Source organism: Sciurus carolinensis, chromosome 5 (assembly GCF_902686445.1).
Source record: "Sciurus carolinensis chromosome 5, mSciCar1.2, whole genome shotgun sequence".
Taxonomy (NCBI): domain Eukaryota; kingdom Metazoa; phylum Chordata; class Mammalia; order Rodentia; family Sciuridae; genus Sciurus; species Sciurus carolinensis.
In genome coordinates this window covers 10358043-10379157 of record NC_062217.1, presented here as the reverse complement: position 1 = coordinate 10379157, position 21115 = coordinate 10358043, and the positions used below count along the sequence as shown (strand labels likewise).

The window sequence follows — 21115 nt, the reverse complement described above, 5'->3', positions numbered from 1 at the left end:
GTCATCCACCTATCAGAGAAAACACTAGGCCTTTGTTTTTTTGGAATTGGCTTAACCTGTGTTTTTGTGCTTTTGTTTTTCAGTGGCTTTGGGATTTTTTTAATAAAAATGAAAAAGACTTGCCATAGTTGAAGGGCAGGTACTGGGTTGCTTTCTCTGATCTGTTTCTGTTAAATCCTCACCACTGAAATTCATGTGCAAGGGTCCCGCGGTAGGTAGTCCCCCACCAGTGACTGTCAACGGCGATGAGCAAGCCTCAGAATTTGTGAAGAAGGCCAGCGACTGGCCGAGCGGAGGCTGAAAACACCTCCTCCTGCCCGTCTGCTCTCTGGCCACTGAGTCCAGTCACGGCTTAAAGGGACAGGTGGCAACCTGGGCGAGGCTGCTGCTGCTCCTGCCAACGGAACTGCCGCCTAGACTCAGAACGAGCGGGTTCTCTGCATGCCCCTTTCCAAAGAGGAACATTTACCCAGAGGACGAGCGCTGCGAGTGACCAGCATACCATCCCAACTGGACCGCACCACAATTTGGGTGGACCAGGCCTCGACGAGATGAAGGGCAAGGTGACCGTCATTTACAACCGGCTCTGTTTAAGACAACGCGGGCGATACCAACAGCCTCCATAGGGGACTGTCTGCAGTCCTCAAAAACTTCTAGCCTCTCTATTAAATGCTAAATCGGAAAACACCCGAGAAGCAGTTTCTCTGCTAACTCCTTGTGTTTCAGGAGATTAGGGGATAGAATCAAGTGTAAGATTACAGAATAAAACTACAATTATTATCCTACTTTCAGTGAGTTACAAATAACTGTTAAATGAGAAGATTTTTTAAAAGCCACAAAAATAAACAGGCATTAAAGAACTCAGAAATGGCATTTAAGTTCTCTGACCCTAAACCAACAAGAAAATGGCTAGGAAGGGATGTGGGTGCACAAAGGGACGCAGCAGAGTCTCCCCGGGCTCCTCCCTGCTAAGCATCTTTTTAATTTTTTCCTCATCAAATAAAAATTATTCTGTCCAAGAAATAGGAGAAACACCATGCTTCCTTTTAGAATGAAAATAAGTTTTCGTGGACCGACATTGCAATTTTATGTTTCCTGTGGGATATTATTCCTAGTGATTTAAAAAGTGGGTTGTGGCTTTGTGACTTTGGGCAGGCACATCAGCTCTTCCTGGACACAGCCGGGTACAAACAGAGGTCAGACTGTGGGTACAACCAGAGGCCAGACGGGGGCGTTATTCTACATCTGGATTGTAAACCGCCCCGGGAACAAAACCAGCACAGAACTGGTCCGCTTTCTGGCACAGGAAAGGCCATTTCAGACAGCCTGTCGGAACCAAGCCCCTGCCTTTCCACCGGCTGGTCCATGGACATGCACTTTGGGTTGTGGCCTGCTCACAGTGCTGAGTGAATTGTAACTGTGAAGATGAGCAGTGACAAGCTAAATTAAACAAACAAAAGTAAAAGCCTGTAGGGAGAGTTAACAGCGACACCCACGTATTTGATGATCTTTCACTGAAAGTTAAAAGCAATGATCAGCTGAGATCAAATTAGTGGCCAGGAAGACCAAAGAGAAAAAATATCTCAAAGAACAGGACCAAACTGGAGAGAGGACAGTCCTCAGAGGAAAAGGCAGTCCTACCCTGGAGACGGAATGCGGGCCAAAGAGCAGCCGGCACTGTCCCTGAGCACATATCAGCCCACCAACCCAAGAGACCCCGCTTTGGGCACTAATGCTTCTAATGGCAAAAGACATAACAGTGTCTCTGGGAAAAGTTCCAGAATTCCAGGAATGCATAGAACACCTTAGAAACTTCCCAAAGAAAGTGGCAAACAGAACTAACTACTTTCAAATAAAAAGAGAAAGACATTGGCAATGAATCTGTCATCTGGGGCTGTTTAAGGTAGAGGAGTAACATCTGTAGTTGGGAGAAAATAAATAAAAGGGGAGAACGTGGTGCTTCTTTGGGGAGGGGACGGGCCGAGGAAGAGGCGAGGCCAAAGGCCAGGCACGGCCAATGTCTGGTCCCTGTGGGGCAGCGGAATAGAGAGGAAGAAGATCCCCAGCAGCAAAGAGCTGGCGTCTCTTTTTCACACACTAACAGAACAGTAAGGATTTCATAAGAAGCAAGAGGCAAAGAGGGGGCTCCTTTAAGGGAACTGGGAACTCCTAAGTGAAGCACTTGCAAGTGACTCAGATGCTTTTGCAAGCTCTCGTGTCTCATCTCTTATGAACTCTCTCATCGTTCTTTCATTTTCTAGCTAATTCTACTACCGAACTTATTTTAATAAGAATACATATTCTTATTATATATATATTATCATATATTATATATATTATCATATATTCTATTATATATATTATATATTCGAATATATAAATAGTAGGCGATAGGACAAATAGCCTAATATATACACATACCTGCACACATACGCAAAAACATGGCCATAGGTGAGTCTGTATGAGTTCAGCTGTTGCACCTTAATGATACACTGGATGTCTTACCTCCTTTTTAAAAACCAAGGAATGGGAAATTACTCTTCTTTAAAATTATTAGCTAAATTTGCTTTATATGTTTGTGGTTCTCTACTGACACGTCACTGTGGAATTTGAGGAAAGAATTTCCTTATTTCTTTTTCAAATAATAAAGAAATAGGTAAACCAGAGACTGATAAGATGACATACACAGGAAATTCCTGCCACATGGTGAGCACTCAATAAATGACATTAAAATAAGTACATTTTGGTGAATTTTAAAGGCAGGTGCTCTGGTTCTTCCCCTTGATCTAATAAACGTACCAAGCACACTTGTACATGGCAACACACAGGGTACCACTGCATCTGGACTGGGCCTGGGGTGCGGAAGGCCTCCATTCTGCCCCCGAGGGATTCCAAGTCACAGGGCTGCCCCACACACAGCTCAAAAGCTGACTTAGGGAAATGCCAGATTTAAACTCATCAAAAGTTAGGCTTAGTGATTTCTTCTCCGAATATTTTTCTTCATTATTCTCTTGCCACACTGGAGTGCAGAACCCTAAACAGTTACGTGGTTCTTTTCTCTAACAAGTATATGGTTTTAAAAAGTTGGGTCATTTGAGACGGCAGTTCTTACTTTTTGGTCAATGTATTTGTTGTCTTCAATGGCTGACCGTTTGGAGTGATCACAGGATGAGGAAGAGGTCGAGGGGAGGATTCTGAAGAGACAGCAAGTATCCTGTTGCTGGCGATCAATAAACTGCTTCATAAAACTTTCCCTTTGCAAATGAAGTACACACACATCAAGCATTATTAATGAAATGGAGCAGGTGATGGCACTTTGTAATGGGCTAGAGAAAGCAGTGACAAAAGATCATAGAGAACAATACACGTCATGCCAAGAGTGGTGTTTAGATTTAATTACCAAAAACATTTAATTGAGAGAAAGCCTCCTCACCAACTCCTGTTTAAAAAAAATAACGACCCCGAAACAACTTTAAGGCAAGGATATTCAGTAATTGATGGCAGTGTTTGAATCCTAATATGGTAATAAGATACTTTATCTTTCCTCTATGACTTGAAAGAATTAATTCATCTCTTCAAACTTCCATTCATCATAAAAATCCTTGAAAGATAATTCTACATTTAGGACTCAAAAGAAACAGACTTCCTCTGATCTCCAAAACATGGTAAAAAAAAATTCAAGTAACATCTCTTTAAGTAACAAAATTCAATTAATTGATTTTGTTTATATTTTTAATCAGAAATGCCCAAATGGTGACATGCCACACAAAGACACTTAGGTCACCAATGGATGGTGTATTTGGTGGTCCCTGAGACTGTATGGCCAGATCTCTCAGCTGGCATTGGGTACTCTAGGGCGTTCACCCAGTGAGGCACTGTCTAGGAGCATAGCCCTCAGGGCACATCCCTGTCACTGAGCCAGGCACAACTGCATTTTTCTAACTGAATTTAAAAATATGGCACCATATCCAGCCTCGTGCTGTTTTACCCTCCCACTGGGTACTTTAACCTTATGTGCTGAGGGTCCCGGGCCGGCCTTTGTCTGCCATCCACCTGAGGCCAGTTCCCTGAGAGAAGCAGCAGGGTGGCCTGCTGGCCTGGCTCCTGCAACACCGATTGCTCCTCCTCTGCATAGGCTGCTTCCTCGGGATCAAAGAGTTTCAAAACTGAGGCAGAATTGAAATGTAGCTACCGAATGAGAGCGAGGGAAAAAATCCACCCGCATGTGTGTTTGAACGGAGAGCTGAATCAGACCTCAGAGCAACCTGTTACCATGTAGTCGAGATAGAGACAATTAAAGAAATACTTGAATACCTGATTTTAGGAACTGTAAAATCTGAAGGAAGTTTTGAGATTTTCACCATTTGCGGTCTGTTTGGAAACTTTTCAAAGATTCTCAGGCGCAAAGGGAGCTTTTCTTTGGTGTCTGCGTTTGCTTCACTTTGCTTTAACTAAAGAAAAAAATAGAAAGAAGAAAAAAGGGGGGAACCTATAGAACCGTTACAGAAAATTAGTGAGAATTGAGGGGACTATGAGTAATTACAAAAAGGGCCAGCAGGTGGCAGCAAAGCCCCACCAAGCACAGCTGCCCACCCGCCACCTACAGCGTTGCCATAGATGGATTTATGTGTTAAAAGTTTGAGTTCTCGGGAAACAAACAAAACTTAACAAGATAAATAAAAATAAACAAAAACAGGTAGAACAAAACTGTTATTTTATTCCCAAAGATAAACCTCCTTTCTTTCCATATAGCCTTTTAAAATTTTTCAATTATCACTCATGTACTTACACAACACAATTTGATTTACACACATACGTGCTAGAATTAGAAATTGAGAGAAAAAAAGATGAAAATATGAGCTACAGAATCATGCTGAGTGGTGATATTTGAAAAGTGAAAATGTCAAGAAAATCGGTCATGCAATGTAGCAGATTCAAAAATTCAACATAAAAATAACACATTGACCAATAAAACAAAAGAGTATTCTATTTGGTTGTAAAGATGTGAGGGAATGATTAACTTTAAATGCTTTAAATTATATTTGTGAAAAATGGCAAGCAAATACATTCATTTATCTAGCTATTCATCTACTTATGACACATGTTTACATTTCTACAAATCGCTTGTTGGGGCAGCTGAGGCTCATCATCACCAGCAGGCGCCAACGCGGGACTAAGAAAAAATTAAGAGGATCCATTTTGGCTGACAGAATTCATTCTGTACTTTCTCATTCTTTCTTCTCCGCCCTCCAGGCTGGGTTGTCTTGGGGGTCCTCCTTGCTTCTCTTTACCCCTTCCTGAAACCTCTCCCAGACTGGAATTTACCTCGTCATGGCTGCCCTGCCTGCCCTGGCTTTCCAAACTGCATCTTGTAACACTGGCTCCATTCGGAGAGCATATTTAATCCAGACAGTCCTTTCTGGAAGGGCTACGGGTGCATCTAAAGCCATCAGCCTGTTACTTCAGAATTGCAATCTATCTCAGGTTGAGGGAAGATTAGCATGAGAAGCCCAGAGCTTGGGTAATAGGTAGAGACGGGCAACTCTTCCCTCTCGCCTGTATGTGGAGATGCAGACAGGCCAGAGGGAAGAGAGGTGCTGCATTTTGAGGGGAGAGTCCAACTCTAACGATTGATGTCTGAGCTGTCCATCTGGCTGTGACTTCATGGTGATATTACCTGCTCTGATTTCTGGTTGTCTCACTCTGTTACAGAAACTGTTCTTCCACCTGTTTTGTATAACATACACATTTTATCTTAGCCATTGTTGCTCTTATTTAATTTGCCAGGCAGCCCTTGCTTCTCTGTCTCAGATGGTTATCTCATTTAGGGAAGGGGCCACCCCTGCTCGCTGCCTCCCTCCCTAGGTGGAGCCTCAGCATGGTCATGTGTTCTTGATGATCCGAAGGTTGTATCGATGATGATGGTCAACACTTAGCTCCCAGAGGCACAGGCATGAACTCTGAGCGTCGCCATGAGATGGGGACAATTAGAAAAATGATAAAAATGAAGACTTATGAGAAAGAGACTCGTTTTCTATAAGGTCACTGTCACAATTGGTAAAATACACTTGTCAGTGGTAAGGAGACGGCATGGAAAAAGAGAAGGGAGCTAACAAATTAAGGCAGACCAGACGGTAATTATATCAGGCCAAAGACAGGCAATGCCACTGAGCAGATGTAAGGGATTTGCTGATTCATGCACCTGCGGACTCAAGTGTTAACACACTGGTGCTGCGAGCGAAGTCTGATCCCAGAGGCAGGGTGTTGGTCCTGGGGGTGTTAGAATACGTGCCATTGCACTTGTCTTGGCCCAGTTTACTTGATAACCAGGTAGATGGTTCTATCACAGACGATGACAATGAAGTGCAATGGTTACCTGGGGGGATGTTAACAGAGTGTAGGGAAGAAGCAAAGGGAAACAAGAAGAAAATTGAAGGTGCTCCTTTGACCTCCATTTCTTGGGTAGCAGAAATGGCCACAGGTGATTGTGAGGTTTTCACGGGGTCCTGGATGTGCTAGGGCTGAATTGCATGTTTTATGAGTGTTCAGTCTCTTCAAAGAGACACGAGGGTAAATGTGCATGGGTTGGGACCCATGGCCCAAGTGGAAACACTGAGCTCTTTCCTAAATCCTCCCAGCCTGCCCACTACTTCCACCCCTGACAGGACCTGCCTGGCCAAAGACACCACCTGGGCTCCTGTACTCCCCATGACCATCCCCTCTGTGTTGGCTGTTTCTAGTCTGTTCTCCATTCTGTGGTTATAGGGACCTTTCGATTTGCATCTTAAAACCTTTCAGTGGAGTCACACTGCTCTTCAAACACCTAACTCTTTTAATCTAGGCTCTGAGGTCTGTTTTGGCTCCTTCACACCTGGGCAGCCCCAGCTTGCCTTACGTTCCAACCACATCTTCCAGGTTCCTCAGAGGCGTGTGCCTCAGGCCCTTTGCACCTGCCATCCCCTCTGCTGGGTCCCTCTTCCACACTCTATTAAATTCCATTAACTTCAACTTGTTTTCCAGTTCCCCTCACAATTTCTGAGAGAATTTTCCTCCGACCAACAAAGTCCTCCTCTTACAAGTTCATAACATGTTCAATTGAACCACATAATATTGCTGTTCATGAGGGTCAGCGCCTCGGGCTGCTGTAACCCATCACCTTAAAACAACAGACCCTGCAGACCTCTCAGCATTCTGGGGACTACAAGCTGGAAATCAAGGTTTCTCCCAGGCGCTGCTCCCACAGAGGGCTCCAGGAAGAGCCTGCCTTGCTCTTCCAGGCTCTGGTGATTCCCAGTAAACCTCAGCATTCCCAGGCTGCCTCCGGTCTGCTGCGTGTCTGTCTCTCTGTCTGTGTCTGCCTGTCCTTTCTCTGATAAAGATGCCAAACGTTGGATTCAGGACCCTAATCCAGAGGGATTAACTCAACAGGTGCCTCTGCAAAGGTCAATCTTCCAAATAAGGTCTCATTCTGAGGCTCTCGCTGAACACGCTCCCGTCATGTTGTGAGATCTTTCCTGGAGACTAAACTCCGAGAGGATGGGGACTGCCGGCTTCTCCTCATCCACACCCAGTGCTGGGCCCAGCAGTTGTCGCAGAGTGAGCTAAACAAATCATCATGGAGTGAATAATTGTACTAACCAGGGGCAGAACTAACTGCAGCTCTCACTTGAGCAACGAGAGAAAGGCTTGAAGGCGTGACCCGAAGGGTGGAGGGAGAAGCACACAGCGTCTGTTAAGGGACTGAACACATGTGTTGCTGTGGATATAGGCACCCTGCATTCACAGAATGGAAAAATCAGATTCTCGCAGCATTTAATCTGAACTGATGTTTGTCACTGACAAGCTGATGAATGTTTAGACCCAGTTCAGACTTACACAATTTTATAAAGGGACGTATTGGGGAAACGTCAAGTTATATTTAATCAAATATTCTGGAATATACTGTTTAACATGTAAGCTACCAGTATTAAAAGATTATCTTTGATGCTTTCAAAATGGATCTCATCCCATTCTAATTTGCATTAGAGATATTTCTATTCCCCAGAGCCTGGAAACACCTTGGGGGCAAGATTCCATTTTTAAATTTGCTTTTCTATCACCTTCTAGAGAGCAGAAATGCAATGAAGTGGAGCTCAGTGGGAGTTGGACCCTGCACCGTCACCCTACAAAGAGCAAAGGAGCGGCTCTCCTCCTGACTCAGGAGGTCCTGCAAGTAGAGCACCCTCTTCCTGAATACTGGGTGTCCTGGCTCCGGGATGTGCAGAGGAGCCAGTTAAAAGAGACCCAGGGGAATGGCCGCTGGCCTGGCAGATGCATGGGCCTCTTGCTGAGCAGCAGGTCTCAGGCACTTCCTTTCTTCTGTTTTTAACAGATAAGCAGCATCAACTAAGACACAACGACTAACACACACACACACACACACACACACACCACACCCTGGGCCACTCGATGCCAGAACAGCGAGCACACCGTGGAGCGGCTATGCCCGTGTGCCCACCACCACGGCGCCATTTGTAAGAGTCCTGATTGCAAACATTCAAATGCCCACAGGGTAGGATGGAAAAATCAGCCGTGGCTGATTTGAACATTTGAACCGGGAGCTGCGAGGGGGCGCAGCCTACCTAGGCTGGGCGAAGGGAGCATACAGGAACTCTGTCCTATACAGGAGCGCCGTCCTGGGGGGGCAGGATGCTGGCTGGGGGGTGCCGGGCAGGCGCCCTGAGGCACAGTGGGCAGGCCTTGGTCTGTTCGGTTTGTAAAAAGTCAGCAAAAGGCCTCTTCCTAGGTGAACACTCTAGTTCAGCACAAAGTTAGGAAAAGGCAACTGATGCAGCAGTTGAGCAAAACCCCGAATTCACACTTCGCCACTGTCCATCACGGCCACCAGGGTCACTTCTCCTTTCCTGGTCCCTGAACTGGACCAAGACACAGACAGAAGAGGAGGGGCAGCAAGGTGGGATGGGGCAAGTGGTGGGGGCGGAAGAGGTCATCAGGAAACGAGCATTTCATGGTATTGAGGCCACTCCAGAGTTTCTTCAAAATGTAACAAATAATATTCTACTTTGTATCCACATTATTTCTCCTTCTTATATTTAGGCACAGATTCTCCAAGCTTCAATTCACTTTGATGCACATGAGTGAATGATATCAATATCAGAATCAGATATGAACCTAAGATCATTACACTCTCCCCCCAAAAGTAGACCTTTGAACGTAATTACAATTGTAAATGTCCATGAAAAAATTCAAAGATCGTGGTCCCAGAAGGAAAAGCACACAGAATGCTAAGATTTTAATCTTGATGTTGAGAAAATGAATGTAAAGAAAAGTAGGAAAGGAGAAGTAGTAGCTTCAACTGAGCAGGGGTCTGTCTGTAGCACATAGATCAGATGATAGCTTTGTTACAGCCTCACATGGTTAGGAAAAAAAGCACGTTTGTAAAATTAAAAAAAAATTTACAATCAAAGAAACAAATTTCAAACCTTGAACTTTAAAAAAATATAAATCGTCTAAGCTCAGTGCTGTTGTGTGGCTCGGCATCTGTCTCGGGGAGATATCATTGCACACTGCGCGCCTGAAAGCGGCTGGCTTTCCTGCACTTCTCCAGAGAGTGGGGCGTAATTGCTGTGCATGACACATACCCTGTTCTGCCTCATCGCTTAAATCTTCCACATTTCAGCCTGTGCTTTCTCTGTTCAGATATTCAAACATTATTCAGTTTCACTTCCTTCCTCAATGCTGCGACTAAAACTGAATTGAAGGATTACATTAAATAAAAAAAATTAAAAGAATTTTTTCATGTGATTTTCTAAAAGACAACAATATAAAAAGCATCTCAACCTGTGAAAGAGTCTCATTTTCAAATCAAGTCCATGCTAGTTGGAAAAAATGTGCATAGATGTGTGGGCTGACACAACTGAAGAGCATTTTTTGGCTGTTCAGTATATGAAAAATGACCACATTATGTTCAATCAGGGAAAATGAGTTTCTCTTTTGTTATGTGAGTAAATTAAGGCTGAATTCTCTCTGCTTCTTCACACAATGGTGTCTGCTGGATTTTCTGGATCTATACATGACATAGCAATTCAGAATAGAGTCCTCCTAAAGCATTAATTGTTGTTTTTCAAAGGAATTTTTCGAAAGCTAATTTCTTTATGTGATTTTACAATCCAAATTACATGGCTTCTGGGTTAAAACAGATGGACAATCTGGAGACATGATCAAACGAGGTTTTAATAATATCCCTGTTATTATAAACTCTTGATATAAAAAAAAGGATATCCTCACTAGCTTGTTAAATCTAATAAAGAGTTTCTTAAAGGGGAAGACCTTTTATTTTTTGCTGTGGACAAAGGGTGGTCAGTTCACACGATCTCATATAAGGCAGTGATGCTATACACTTTTAAAAATGTCTCCTTTAAAAAATAATTATAGCTAATTTCCCCCCTTCTCCAAAAATCTTTAATAAGTCCAGTCCTCCCAAGGTCAAGCTGGGGTTTTAATTACTTTGGCGCATCTACTAAAGCCATGGATGTAATTGGAAGGCTCATTTCTTGGTTGGCCTCTGGGTCATTACAGATACATTTTATGACAGCTGGCACCCCAAAATGTTCAAAGTCATTTCAGAACATTAGCTGATGGACTGCACGCGGTGCTTTCTTTTCTACATCTCTCCACAGACTCTGATCTGTCACTCTTCCGTGCGCAGGCCCTGAGACTAGGGAGGGGACCTGGGTTTCGGGGAGCTGGGTGCTGGGGAAGAAGCTGCCGGGCTGTCGGTGGCTGGGAGCCCAGCAGATGCTTAGGGAGGGCTGCTGCATGGACACCACCTCCTGACAACCCTCAAAAGTGCACGAGAGGCCGACCTCCACGTTCCTAACACTGAACTGAGGCTCTTACAAGCTTTAAACGCCCTTCGGAAGGTTGCTCTGGGCAACAAAGTAAATAGCACTTACAACAACACTAAGCTAGCAGGCAACTCCAACAGCTTAGTATGAGGAAGCAACCTGTTTAAACTAGAATGCCTAATTATGCTGAACGGATGTATTTTACTTATTATTTGTTAAAATCCCACTAATGGGATTAATTATTTCTTAGAGACAGCAGTGATGACTAAAGATTCCTTGTGTAAAGTTCCTCCAGATCCCAAACACCTCTACTTTACATTATGTCTCTCTCTTGCGTTATTCAACTGAGACAGTTGTTTCCATTTGGGAATTTACTGAGTCATAGAAATATGCTCATTATGATAAAAAATGCATTTTTTTTTGCTTCACTTCAGATGCAATTATACCAAGGATTCATGAAGACGTGATACTTGGTTCATGTTAGGAGATGAATACTCAATAACAGGGAAAAAGCCCATATCAAAGGGAGTTCAGAGTGTGTGTGTGTGTGTGTATATATGTATGTATGTTTGCATGTGTGTGTGCCTGTTCACACCATTGTCTTCTCTTTCCTGATTTAGAAAACATAGGCAATAGCGTAGTCTAAGGAAAAACAGTAAAGTAAGAACACTTGGATTTAGGTTTTGGTTGAACTTTATAATCTCTTAGGCACTTTGGATTTCAGTGTTCTCAAGTAAAAATGAGGATTTTTACTCTTAAGTATAAAGTTCAGATACATAAGTGAGATGGCATACTGCCTGTGACTTGAATTACTCCAGGGAAATGTGCTAGATCAATCAAAGCTATCACCGGGCCTCAGTGAGGCCAGCTCTGTGGCAACAGGACTCCAACCCAGCATACTGAAGAGGACACACAAGTGGCTCTGTGGCCCTCTCCTCCAGCTCCTCTGGACCCCCTAAACCTTCCCTCTGCACCCTTTCTTCCCTTTCCCGCTGATGATTGGGTTATTTTCTCAAGATTCTTGATGGTAAAGATGAAAACAAAAATAGTGGAAAACATTTCTCCTGATCTTTTCTCTTTCCTGGTCTAACTCCTACAAGAGATGTCTGCCGCCATCTACGTTGCTACCTGCTTCTCTTCTGCCCTCTCTGGTCCCAGGGTCTCTGGTCTCTGGTGCTCGAGGCACCAATATCTCCCATGTCACTACCTCCAGGGGCCACTTGGTCACACAGGTTTGGTTTCAGAGATTCCCTAAGCCCTTCTAACTGGCTTTCATCTTAGGTTTGTCCCTTAGAATCCATCTTTCAGAACATCCAAAGATAAAAGAAATACCATTCTCTCCCCTGGCTCTTAAAGTAATTAAAGGACTGTCAATTACATGTGGAAGAAATGCTCATTTTCTGAGCGTGGCCTGAGTGCCTCCAACGCCTTACCCTCTGTGCTCTGACCTTGTAGGCTGTGTCTCCCTCTCAGGTCCTTCACATGGGATTTCACAGGGTTGTACTGCTCTCTGGCCTGTGACACTCTGGACACACTCTCCTAAAGCCCTTCAACTTTACACATCCTTCCAAAATCACCTCTTCTAGGAACGTTCCTCAGAACGGCAATTGGCGGTTGAGTAGTATATGTGCATTCTGGACCTGGGCTCGACGCTTTGCATCGCCAATGTTACTAAACTCACAAAAACAGTTCCCTGATGTAGGATCCAAACTTAGCACCATGTTATGTCCTGCAGTAGATGAGGACACTCAAGTCCAGAGAGCTCAAACGGGCTGCCCAAAGTCACGCAGCTAGATGTGGAAGGACTGGGATTTGACCAAAAACTTTTTGATTCCTGAGCTTCTACAAATTGTTTTATACTGCCTCACCAAAACAAGGTATTCAAACAATAAGTGTGCTTTTTCTTCTGCAATTCCATGCTTGCTATTATTTTTATTTGGAACAGTTTCTCCCACTTTCCTCACAAAAATTGATTCATCATTTTTGACACACTTTCCAGGACCTGCCTCTCATCTGAATTACTTTCTTCGTGCACCTGGGCTTTTCTCCACCTTGCCGCCCAGGGCTTTCCACTCTAAATGTCTAATTACATGTGTCTTTCCCTAACGAGATGACAAATTTATAATTAAGGGCAGGACTTCTTGTAGCCCTGTGGTCTCACATTTCACATTTAAACACATAAGATAGAGGTAACACCATGGGGATGAGCAGAACAGGGAAGATGCGGGGGTGGAGGGGAAGGGTTGGCGCACACTTCTAATCCCAGTGGCTCCGGAAGCTGAGGCAAGAAGACTGCAAGTTCAAAGCCTACCTCAGCAAATTAGTGAGGCCCTAGGCAATTTAGCATGACCCAGTCTCAAAATAAAATAAAAAAGGGCTGGGGATGTGGCTCAGTGGTTAAGTGCTCCTGGGTTCAATCCCCAGTACCAAAAAGAATACAGAAGGCAACCACAGATGATGACCCATAAATGGGCGGAAGCAAGTCACTGTGTCATCTGCCGTCCTTCTGTCAATCTTTGCTGAGGTTCTTCACACTGTGGAATCAGCAGTTTTAACCAGCAAAAGCAGCCCTTCCGACTTTGGATGAGTTGTATTACTGGTCACGATGACAGAAGGGAAATGACAAGTCACATTGAATTTTCTATTAGAAACACGATCCTGGAAGTGTTTGGCTCCCAGAGAGATTTGTGCTCCCATCTTTTTAAGATCAAAGAGCATAATTAGCTACCAAGTCAATGGAACACATTTATGAACGCAAGGTTCACAGATGCATGAATTTTTGAACCAGGCAACAAGGCCAATTTATATATTGTGTTATTAGAGTTTCCCATAGAAAATTCTTATTCCATGAAAAAAAATTTATTTTCAAATAATTTTAAACTTACATAAGAATTTCCAAAAGTACAGAGAGTTCCTGTATGCCCTTGACCCAGCCTGTTCTTACGTTAGGATCTTACATAACCACAGAACATTTCTCAAAATGAAGAAATTAATCTTGGTTCAATATTTTCAACTGCAGTGTGAAACTAGTTTGGAATTCCCAGGTTTTTGCAAGCATGCTCTTATTCTGTTCCAGGATTCCATACAGGACACCACACGCCACGTTGCCTATGCTCCCATTGGCTGCTAACAGCAACTCAGACTCTCCTTGTTTGAATGACCATTTTTAAACAATGACCACGTAATGACCATGTCTTCCAAACCATTAGGTTTTGAGAAGCACCAGTCAGGTAACGTGTAAAGTGTCCTTCAACTTGGTGTTATCTGGAGCTTGCTAATGACTACACTGAAGTTATGGAACTTTCTGGAAGAACACATTGGAATTATAAGCCTTTTCCATCATATCAAAGCATGTATGAAATCAACATGCCAGTTATTGCTGACGGCACCTGAGTAAGGGGCTGTCGGCCAGATTTCTTCACTATAAAGTTACAGTATTCCTCTTTTCCTCCTTGATTAGTTAAGAGCCGGTATTAACCCTGCTGATATTAGGGAGAGGCCAGTTAAGCTTTCTCTCTTTGGAGAGAGAACTATCAAAGAATTTGCAGACACTTGTTGAAACTGTGATAATCATTTAAATATTTATTTGGAAGGGGATACTTAGAGGCCATGCCAATATTCCACTTCTCCTTAAAGCTGCATACACTGATTTTAGCATTCATTAGTAGATCTTGCCTGTAGTGATTGAAACTGTGATGTCATTGTTCCGACATTTCGATTTTGTTATTTGGAATTATTCTTTGAAAAAGAGTTGTCTCTTCCATTTATTTTTTCAATCATGCATTTACATAAGTGAGGATCTGTGGCTGTTTATTTCATTCTTTAGGTAATAATCTAGTCCTCTTAGTTATTTTATTGCTCTAAGTGTTCCTGCTGTGGGCACCAGGGGTGGGGGGCTCTGTCAATTGACTCCTCTACCCTTTAGAGGTATTATCTTCTCTTTCTCTCTCTCTTCCCCTGTTCCTTCCTTCCTTTCTCTCTCTCTCTCTCTCTCTCTCTCTCTCTCTCTCTCTCTCTCTCTCTCTCTCTCTCTCCCCAACTCTTTCTCACTCTGTGGCATCACCAAATGCTGAGACCAGAGGCTTAGCACTAGTTTTTCCATTGTTACTCACATCTAGTCTCCCCTAAGTCATGGGAGATGTGTCTCAAGACTCCCATGGATTTCTGAAACCACAGATAGTACCAAACCCAAAATAGACTATTCCCCCCTACGCATACATATCCATGATAAAATTCAATTTATAAATTAGGCACAGTAAGAGATGAGTAACAATAACTAGTGATGCAGTAGAAAAATCATAACAACGTAGTACAGTGAAAATTACAGGAACACGGTCTCACTCTCTGCACACCTGAACTGCTGGTCTCACTGCTCTTGTGCTTTACAGCCATTACCCAAATAATAAGGATTAGCCAAACACTAGCACTGGGACACCCTGACAGTCTATCTGAAAAGAACAACGTCCCAGGTACAACAGGACCGTAGGACAGGACAGAGGGGCAAGACTTCACACAGAGCACTGCCTGAATTTGAATGTATGATTTAGTTGTTTCTGGAAATTTGCATCTGATATTTTCAGATGACAGTTGACTCTGGGTAACTGAAATCAAGGAAAGAGAAATGCAGAAGAGGGGAACCATAGTGTTACTGCATCGAGGCCTGCCCAACATGAAGAGCTAGGACAGGCATATACATGCTCACCCACTTTTCTGCATTTAGTTTTGCATATATTTACCTATGTGTATGCATGTTCTTACATAAAATCATATGTGTGAATGTATGTAGTGTGCACGCATGCAGGCGCCTATCATCTTCTATTTTAAAACAAACTGATTTTATACAGTACTCTCACTTCAATCCAGTGTCAAAGGGTTCTTCTGGCATTTTCCCTGTTAGCTGTAACGTGTACTGATAATGATAATGTGAAATCTGGCTTTACTGTTTGCAGCAAAATTTCTTCATTTGTTTTCTGTCCATCTCTCTCTTCTTCTTCTTCTTTTTTTTTTTTTTTTTTTTTTTTTACGGAGATTGAAGCTAGAGGTGTTTACCACTGATCTACATCCCAAACCCTTTTTTATTTTTTACTTTGACATAGTGTCTTGCTAAGTTGCTGAGGCTGGCCTCAAGAGATGTGTCTTCCTCACCTTCCTGACTAGCTGGGATTAAAGACGTGTGCCACCATGCCTGGCCACAGTAAATTTCTTTGTCTCACCTTAGTGTACATGAAGTTGTATCAGTAATGGTATTCCCATAAAATAAATATAGCACTTTAAGTTAAACACAGAGCAGACATATTTTGGATGGGAGTCTTCGTGCTGGGGTTTGGACCTCCACAATACTCTGTTCCCTTAAGTAATTCCTTTTCGGGCAATGATCTTGCATTTCCAAGTTCATTCCTGAGTGTGCTTGTGGTCGACTGTGGAGTGTTAAATTCTGCATACTTTGATAAAAGGGCTTATTAGATGCACTATGAAAATTTACATTAATCAACATATTTTATGCAAAACAGGCTGGAAATAAGAATAACATCAAACAAAATAACATACATACGTGATTTTCACTTCTTAGGAACAATTTAAATTGCTCTTTTGCTAATGCCAGAGTGCAGAGTGTTCGAAAGAGCCCTGGCCATGTGTTGGGATGCTGGGGAGGCAGCGTCTCCCATGGCACCTAGTCCTGAGCAAGTGCATTGTGTAGCACACGAGGAAGGGTCACAGGAAATCACCGACCCTCGTTATGGGAACGCAGAATCACAAGCAAAGAAAATAGATTGATTGGCAACCTTTTGAACTATTTTGGTTAGTATAAGTCGATCTAATGCAGCCCAGTGTCATATCTGATCCAAACACCCCCACCTCCCACCCTGCCAAACCACCAGTGGGGTTCGTGGTGGTGTGCTGGGGAGGGGACATGGTCCCCTCTTTCCCTGTGCCACGCCTCCTTCTTTGGCATTTGCTTCTCCAAAGAGCAGGCCAGGACGGGGCGTGGGGCAAAAAGGGATCTATCTAGGAAGCTAGCCACATTTCACGGTGGGCCTGTTCTGGTTTGGGCTGGATCTAGCCCTGGTCGAAGCTTATGGACTTTGCTGATGGGGTAACATGCTGTTTGTAAGGACAGTTTTGTTCCAGACTTCTACAGTCCAAGATTTTCTAAGAGAAAGGGGGTCTACTTTTCCTAGACCGCCTCTCTGGTTGGAGCATCTCTTGCCTTGGCCTTGGCCTACAGACCGCTGGCTTCCCTGCCTCCACCTAATGTGGGAGCCACAGAGATCCCCTCTGCACTGTCTGAGGAGGCAGAGAAGCAGGAGGGCTGGGGTTCCCAGCATTCGTCTAATAAAGCATTCTTTTACACAGTCCTGCAGGCTACGGCCACGTGCACCCTGGCCGGCCTATCACCTTCAGAACTCTCCAGGCCACACATGGGCGTGTTCACCCTGCCCGACGCCACCATTATCCAGAAGATGCCAGTATCTTTGAACGGCCATCTCCCCTTGCCCCATCCAGCGGCTGCACCAAGTAGTTCTGCTGCTCCTCCAGCTCCAAATCCAGCCAGCGGGCCAGTCTCAGTTTCCCAGGTGCCCCTAGTTGATGAGTGATCGTCTTGAAGCCCTCCTCTCTGGCTAGCCTTGGGGAAAGGGTGACTAACCTATGTGTTCTCCAGACGCCACACCACCTTCGCCCCTAAATCCACTTATATCAACAAGGGTGGCAGCGGGCAGATGACAGGGAGTAAGAGGACAGGTCCTGACAGTCATCTCTGGAAGGCAGAATCTGGCCTCCGTTGCTGTTGGTTTACCTGAGAAGGTGAAGTGCCTAGCTCTAAGTTTTCAGCCACAAATCCAATGTGAGATGAAATGACCCATTCAAAACTATGTTGAGGTCACGTGATGACTCCTTTCCTAGTACTTTACAGCAAAGAATCACAGGAAAGTGGGGACTTTTAAGAGCAATGGTCTAAATGGAAAGAAATGGGTGTATGACTTTCTTGGCTGAATCTTTCAACTTATCCTAAGCAAATAAGAAATGATGCCGTGTGACACGATTTATTAAGGTGCCCAGGTTTTCATTATAGTAAAACTGCCTAGGTTGACAAAATCTTCCTGTCCTGAGAGGCCAGGTCTTACACTGGGCTCAGTGGTGGCCAGAGCCGGCCAGGCAAGTCAGGGACATCCAGCTTTCCTGTGGTGTGGCTGTCGCCCTCTAGTGGCAAAAGCTTCAGGTTGCCTATGGGGGGGCTGAGTTTGGGTAGGTGGGCAGCTGTGAGCAAGCTCACAGTGGGGAACAGGGGAGATATCAGAAATAAATACATAGGACTGGGGTTGTGGCTCAGTGGTAGAGCACTTTTCTAGCATGTGTGAGGCCCTGGGTTTGATCCTCAGCACCACATAAAAATAAAATTGTGTAAACAAAATATTAAATAAAATAAATAAATATATCAAAAAACCCATACAGCATGAACACCAGCAACACAACAGACACTGACCATAATCAACAGATCTGGACACAGTGAGTGTAGCTAGAAACAGCCCAGCGAGGCCAGCTCCTGACTTCTCCAGATGAAAACCTGAGATCTGGAAAGGACCTTACCAGAACCTGGTGGTGGTGGTGGTGCTGGGTATCAATTTAAATCCTTAAAAGTGGTAGAAAACAATCGTATAAGACAATACAGAGGCTGGAGGATCTACCTCATCAGATCAAATAAGGCACAGCAGATACAAGTTGAGCAAATCAGGGCTGCTCAACCACTAAAGTCTATACGAATATTCCAAAACCCAGAACACTTCCAGTCCCAAGCATTTCAGATAAGGAACACTCAACTTGCATTCAAATTAGACTTGAGAGCAGAGTACATTTGTGTACTCTTAATTCCCTGTGTCCAGTCCTGTGTCTTATAGGGGCTCAAGTCTTTGATGAATAAATGAACAAGTGGATAGCGAAAATGCTTTGGGAAGAATGGAAAAGTATTTCAACTATTCAGAAGAAAGAACTAGACAGGCCGTGTGAAAGTTGAATCCAAGGACTGCTGGCAGTGACGTCTCACGTCTAGTGACCAGGCACTCAGGTCTAGTGTCGAGGTCTACATGGGTGAGTCTTATTCCAGCTCCTCCCAACGAGTCCTAATACACCTATGACAGGGCCTCTTGGATTCAACAACTGTGAGACGCTGCATAAGTCTGCAAATCAACGGTCATACTTTTTGTCTTAGAGCCAGAACAATCTAGTCTCCCACTGCCTGTGACAAGAGCTAGGAAAGAGAAAGGTGCTCATGGGTGTCTCTGCACCATCCACCTTGCTGTTTTAAAGGATCCAGTGCCACAAGCTCATTGTTCTCAAAGGTTCTGTTCTCTTGATTAAAGGAAGTAAAGCAGAAGACCATCCTCAGTGCTCAGGAGTGGCTCACCTCGAGGTAAGTGAGTTTGATCTTCTCCCGTCGGGGCGTTTTTTCCCTCCAAACTTCACTTTACAAAATTTGAAGGTTTACCTTGCAGAGTGCTATGAAATCCACATTATGTCATTTTGAACCAGCTCAATTAAATGATGCTACAACCAACAAGTCACCTGTGTGAAGTTGAAGAGAGAGTCTCAGGTGTGCAGTTTTATGCTCCTCCAAGGCAGGAGACTTAACTAACCTCAAATAATTTTGGAAGGGTTTATAGAAATTCTTCTTCCAAGAAACTTCAAATTTTATAAAATTTTGGGATTTGCTTGATTCGCAGCAGAAGAAAGTGCCTCCAAGTTCTGAGAAACTTCTTTTGGTTGCCCTGGAATTCCAAGCGCATCCTTTGCTCCAGCTGTCCACGGTCTCAGCATGCCACTTCTCAGCTTCACAAGGGGTCCTGCTAGTGGAGGTCAGAAAAGGAGGCTTCCGAGTGTGCTAGTTTCCTGAGGCTGTTGCTACAAAGTACCAGAATCTGGTGGGTAGAATGGCAGAAAGCTGTTGTCTCACTATTCTGGGGACTAGAAGTCTTAAGGTCAAGATGCCTGCAGGGTGAGCTCCTACAGGGTGTTCTGAGGGAGGGTTCACTCTGTGAGCTTCTCCCAGCTTCTAGAACCTCGTCAATCCATAGTGTTCCATGTAGACACATTACTCCAAACTCTGTCCCCATCACCACATAGTGTTCTCCCCTAAGTCTGTCTAAGTTCTTCTAAGGACGCCAGTCGTATTGGATTCTGTCCATTCTAATGACCTGATGCTAACTGCATTACATCTGCAAAGACTTATTTCCAATTAAGTCACATTTATAAGTGCTGAGGGCTTCATTACATTTTCCTGAGGGACACAATTCAGTTCATAGTAGGAGGACATCAATTCTTAGAGGTACTTCTCCTGTTGTGGTCTGACTTCCGGAATCCCTGACTTTTACCTGAGTGACTGAAAAATCCAGTTGGCAGTTTCCACTTTCTGCATTGACTTCTATGCTTATAATGTGTTGTCTTGATGTTGATAATTGATATTCTCAAATTCTGAGCCTCTGCTGTGACTTCCTGGTTTGAACCTTGATTTAAACAGTTCTCAGCCACTTCGCTTCTTTAAACCAATCTTATTACTGTTCATGCCTTAGTGACATAAGAATTTATTATTTAAAAAGGTCTGACTTTTTTTTTTGAAGGAGCTATTTCAGAAATAGCAGATCAAATCCTACATAAGATGATCTTTTGAGATCTACATTATGGAAATTTATGGGCAGTGATATGTAAATTGACAACAGAAGAGTCACCTCCAACTGGAAGATTAAGAGTAGCTCTAAGTGGTTCAGTAGCTTGGAAGGCTTTAGGCAAAATGCAGAGTTTCCCAACTCTCAACTACTAATGAGTTGTAGGTTCTTCAGGGTACGGATCCTCTGACTCCTGGACAGCAGATGCTTCCTGGAGCAGCAGGAATCCTAGATACCAGATGTGTCCAGGTGGTGGTTTCTGACTGTTGCCCCAGGGTGTTGTACAAATACCATTATCTATTCATACCACAATGGAAAAAGATTGGGTAGCACTGTAGTAAATGGTGTTAATAATCTCTAAAAATAATATCTAAGAATCAGTCAGCAACTCAGGAAATGTAGACCCTAAGGATCTGAGAGGAAAGGGTCCGCAGTTCACCCTCACTTCCTTAGCTGTCCTTCGCTCCCGACTCTGACCACTCAAGTCTCTGTGCCTGCCTTGGTGCCACCACAGACCACTTTCAAGTGAACCCCTGTACTCAATGTGTCCATTTGTTACTTTCTCTCACCAGCTCACAAGTTGAGGGTAGAGAGAGCTCTTGGTCATCACAT

At 43.8% G+C, this 21115-nt stretch overlaps 1 protein-coding gene across 5 annotated transcripts in view; it reads right to left on the bottom strand.

The window, feature by feature from the left end:
• Positions 1-21115, bottom strand: part of Nalcn (sodium leak channel, non-selective) — a 313879-nt gene that overhangs the window by 76249 nt on the left and 216515 nt on the right. For 3 of the 5 annotated variants that reach the window (XM_047553608.1, XM_047553609.1, XM_047553610.1), the window contains exons 16-17: positions 4315-4451; positions 3113-3254 (exon numbers count right to left, since the gene is read on the bottom strand). The exons of 1 other annotated variant lie outside the window; for it this stretch is intronic. In XM_047553608.1, coding sequence (XP_047409564.1) covers positions 3113-3254; positions 4315-4451 — 279 coding nt within the window. The remainder of the gene's footprint in view (positions 1-3112; positions 3255-4314; positions 4452-21115) is intronic. One more of the 5 variants, XM_047553611.1, reaches the window with a different exon arrangement.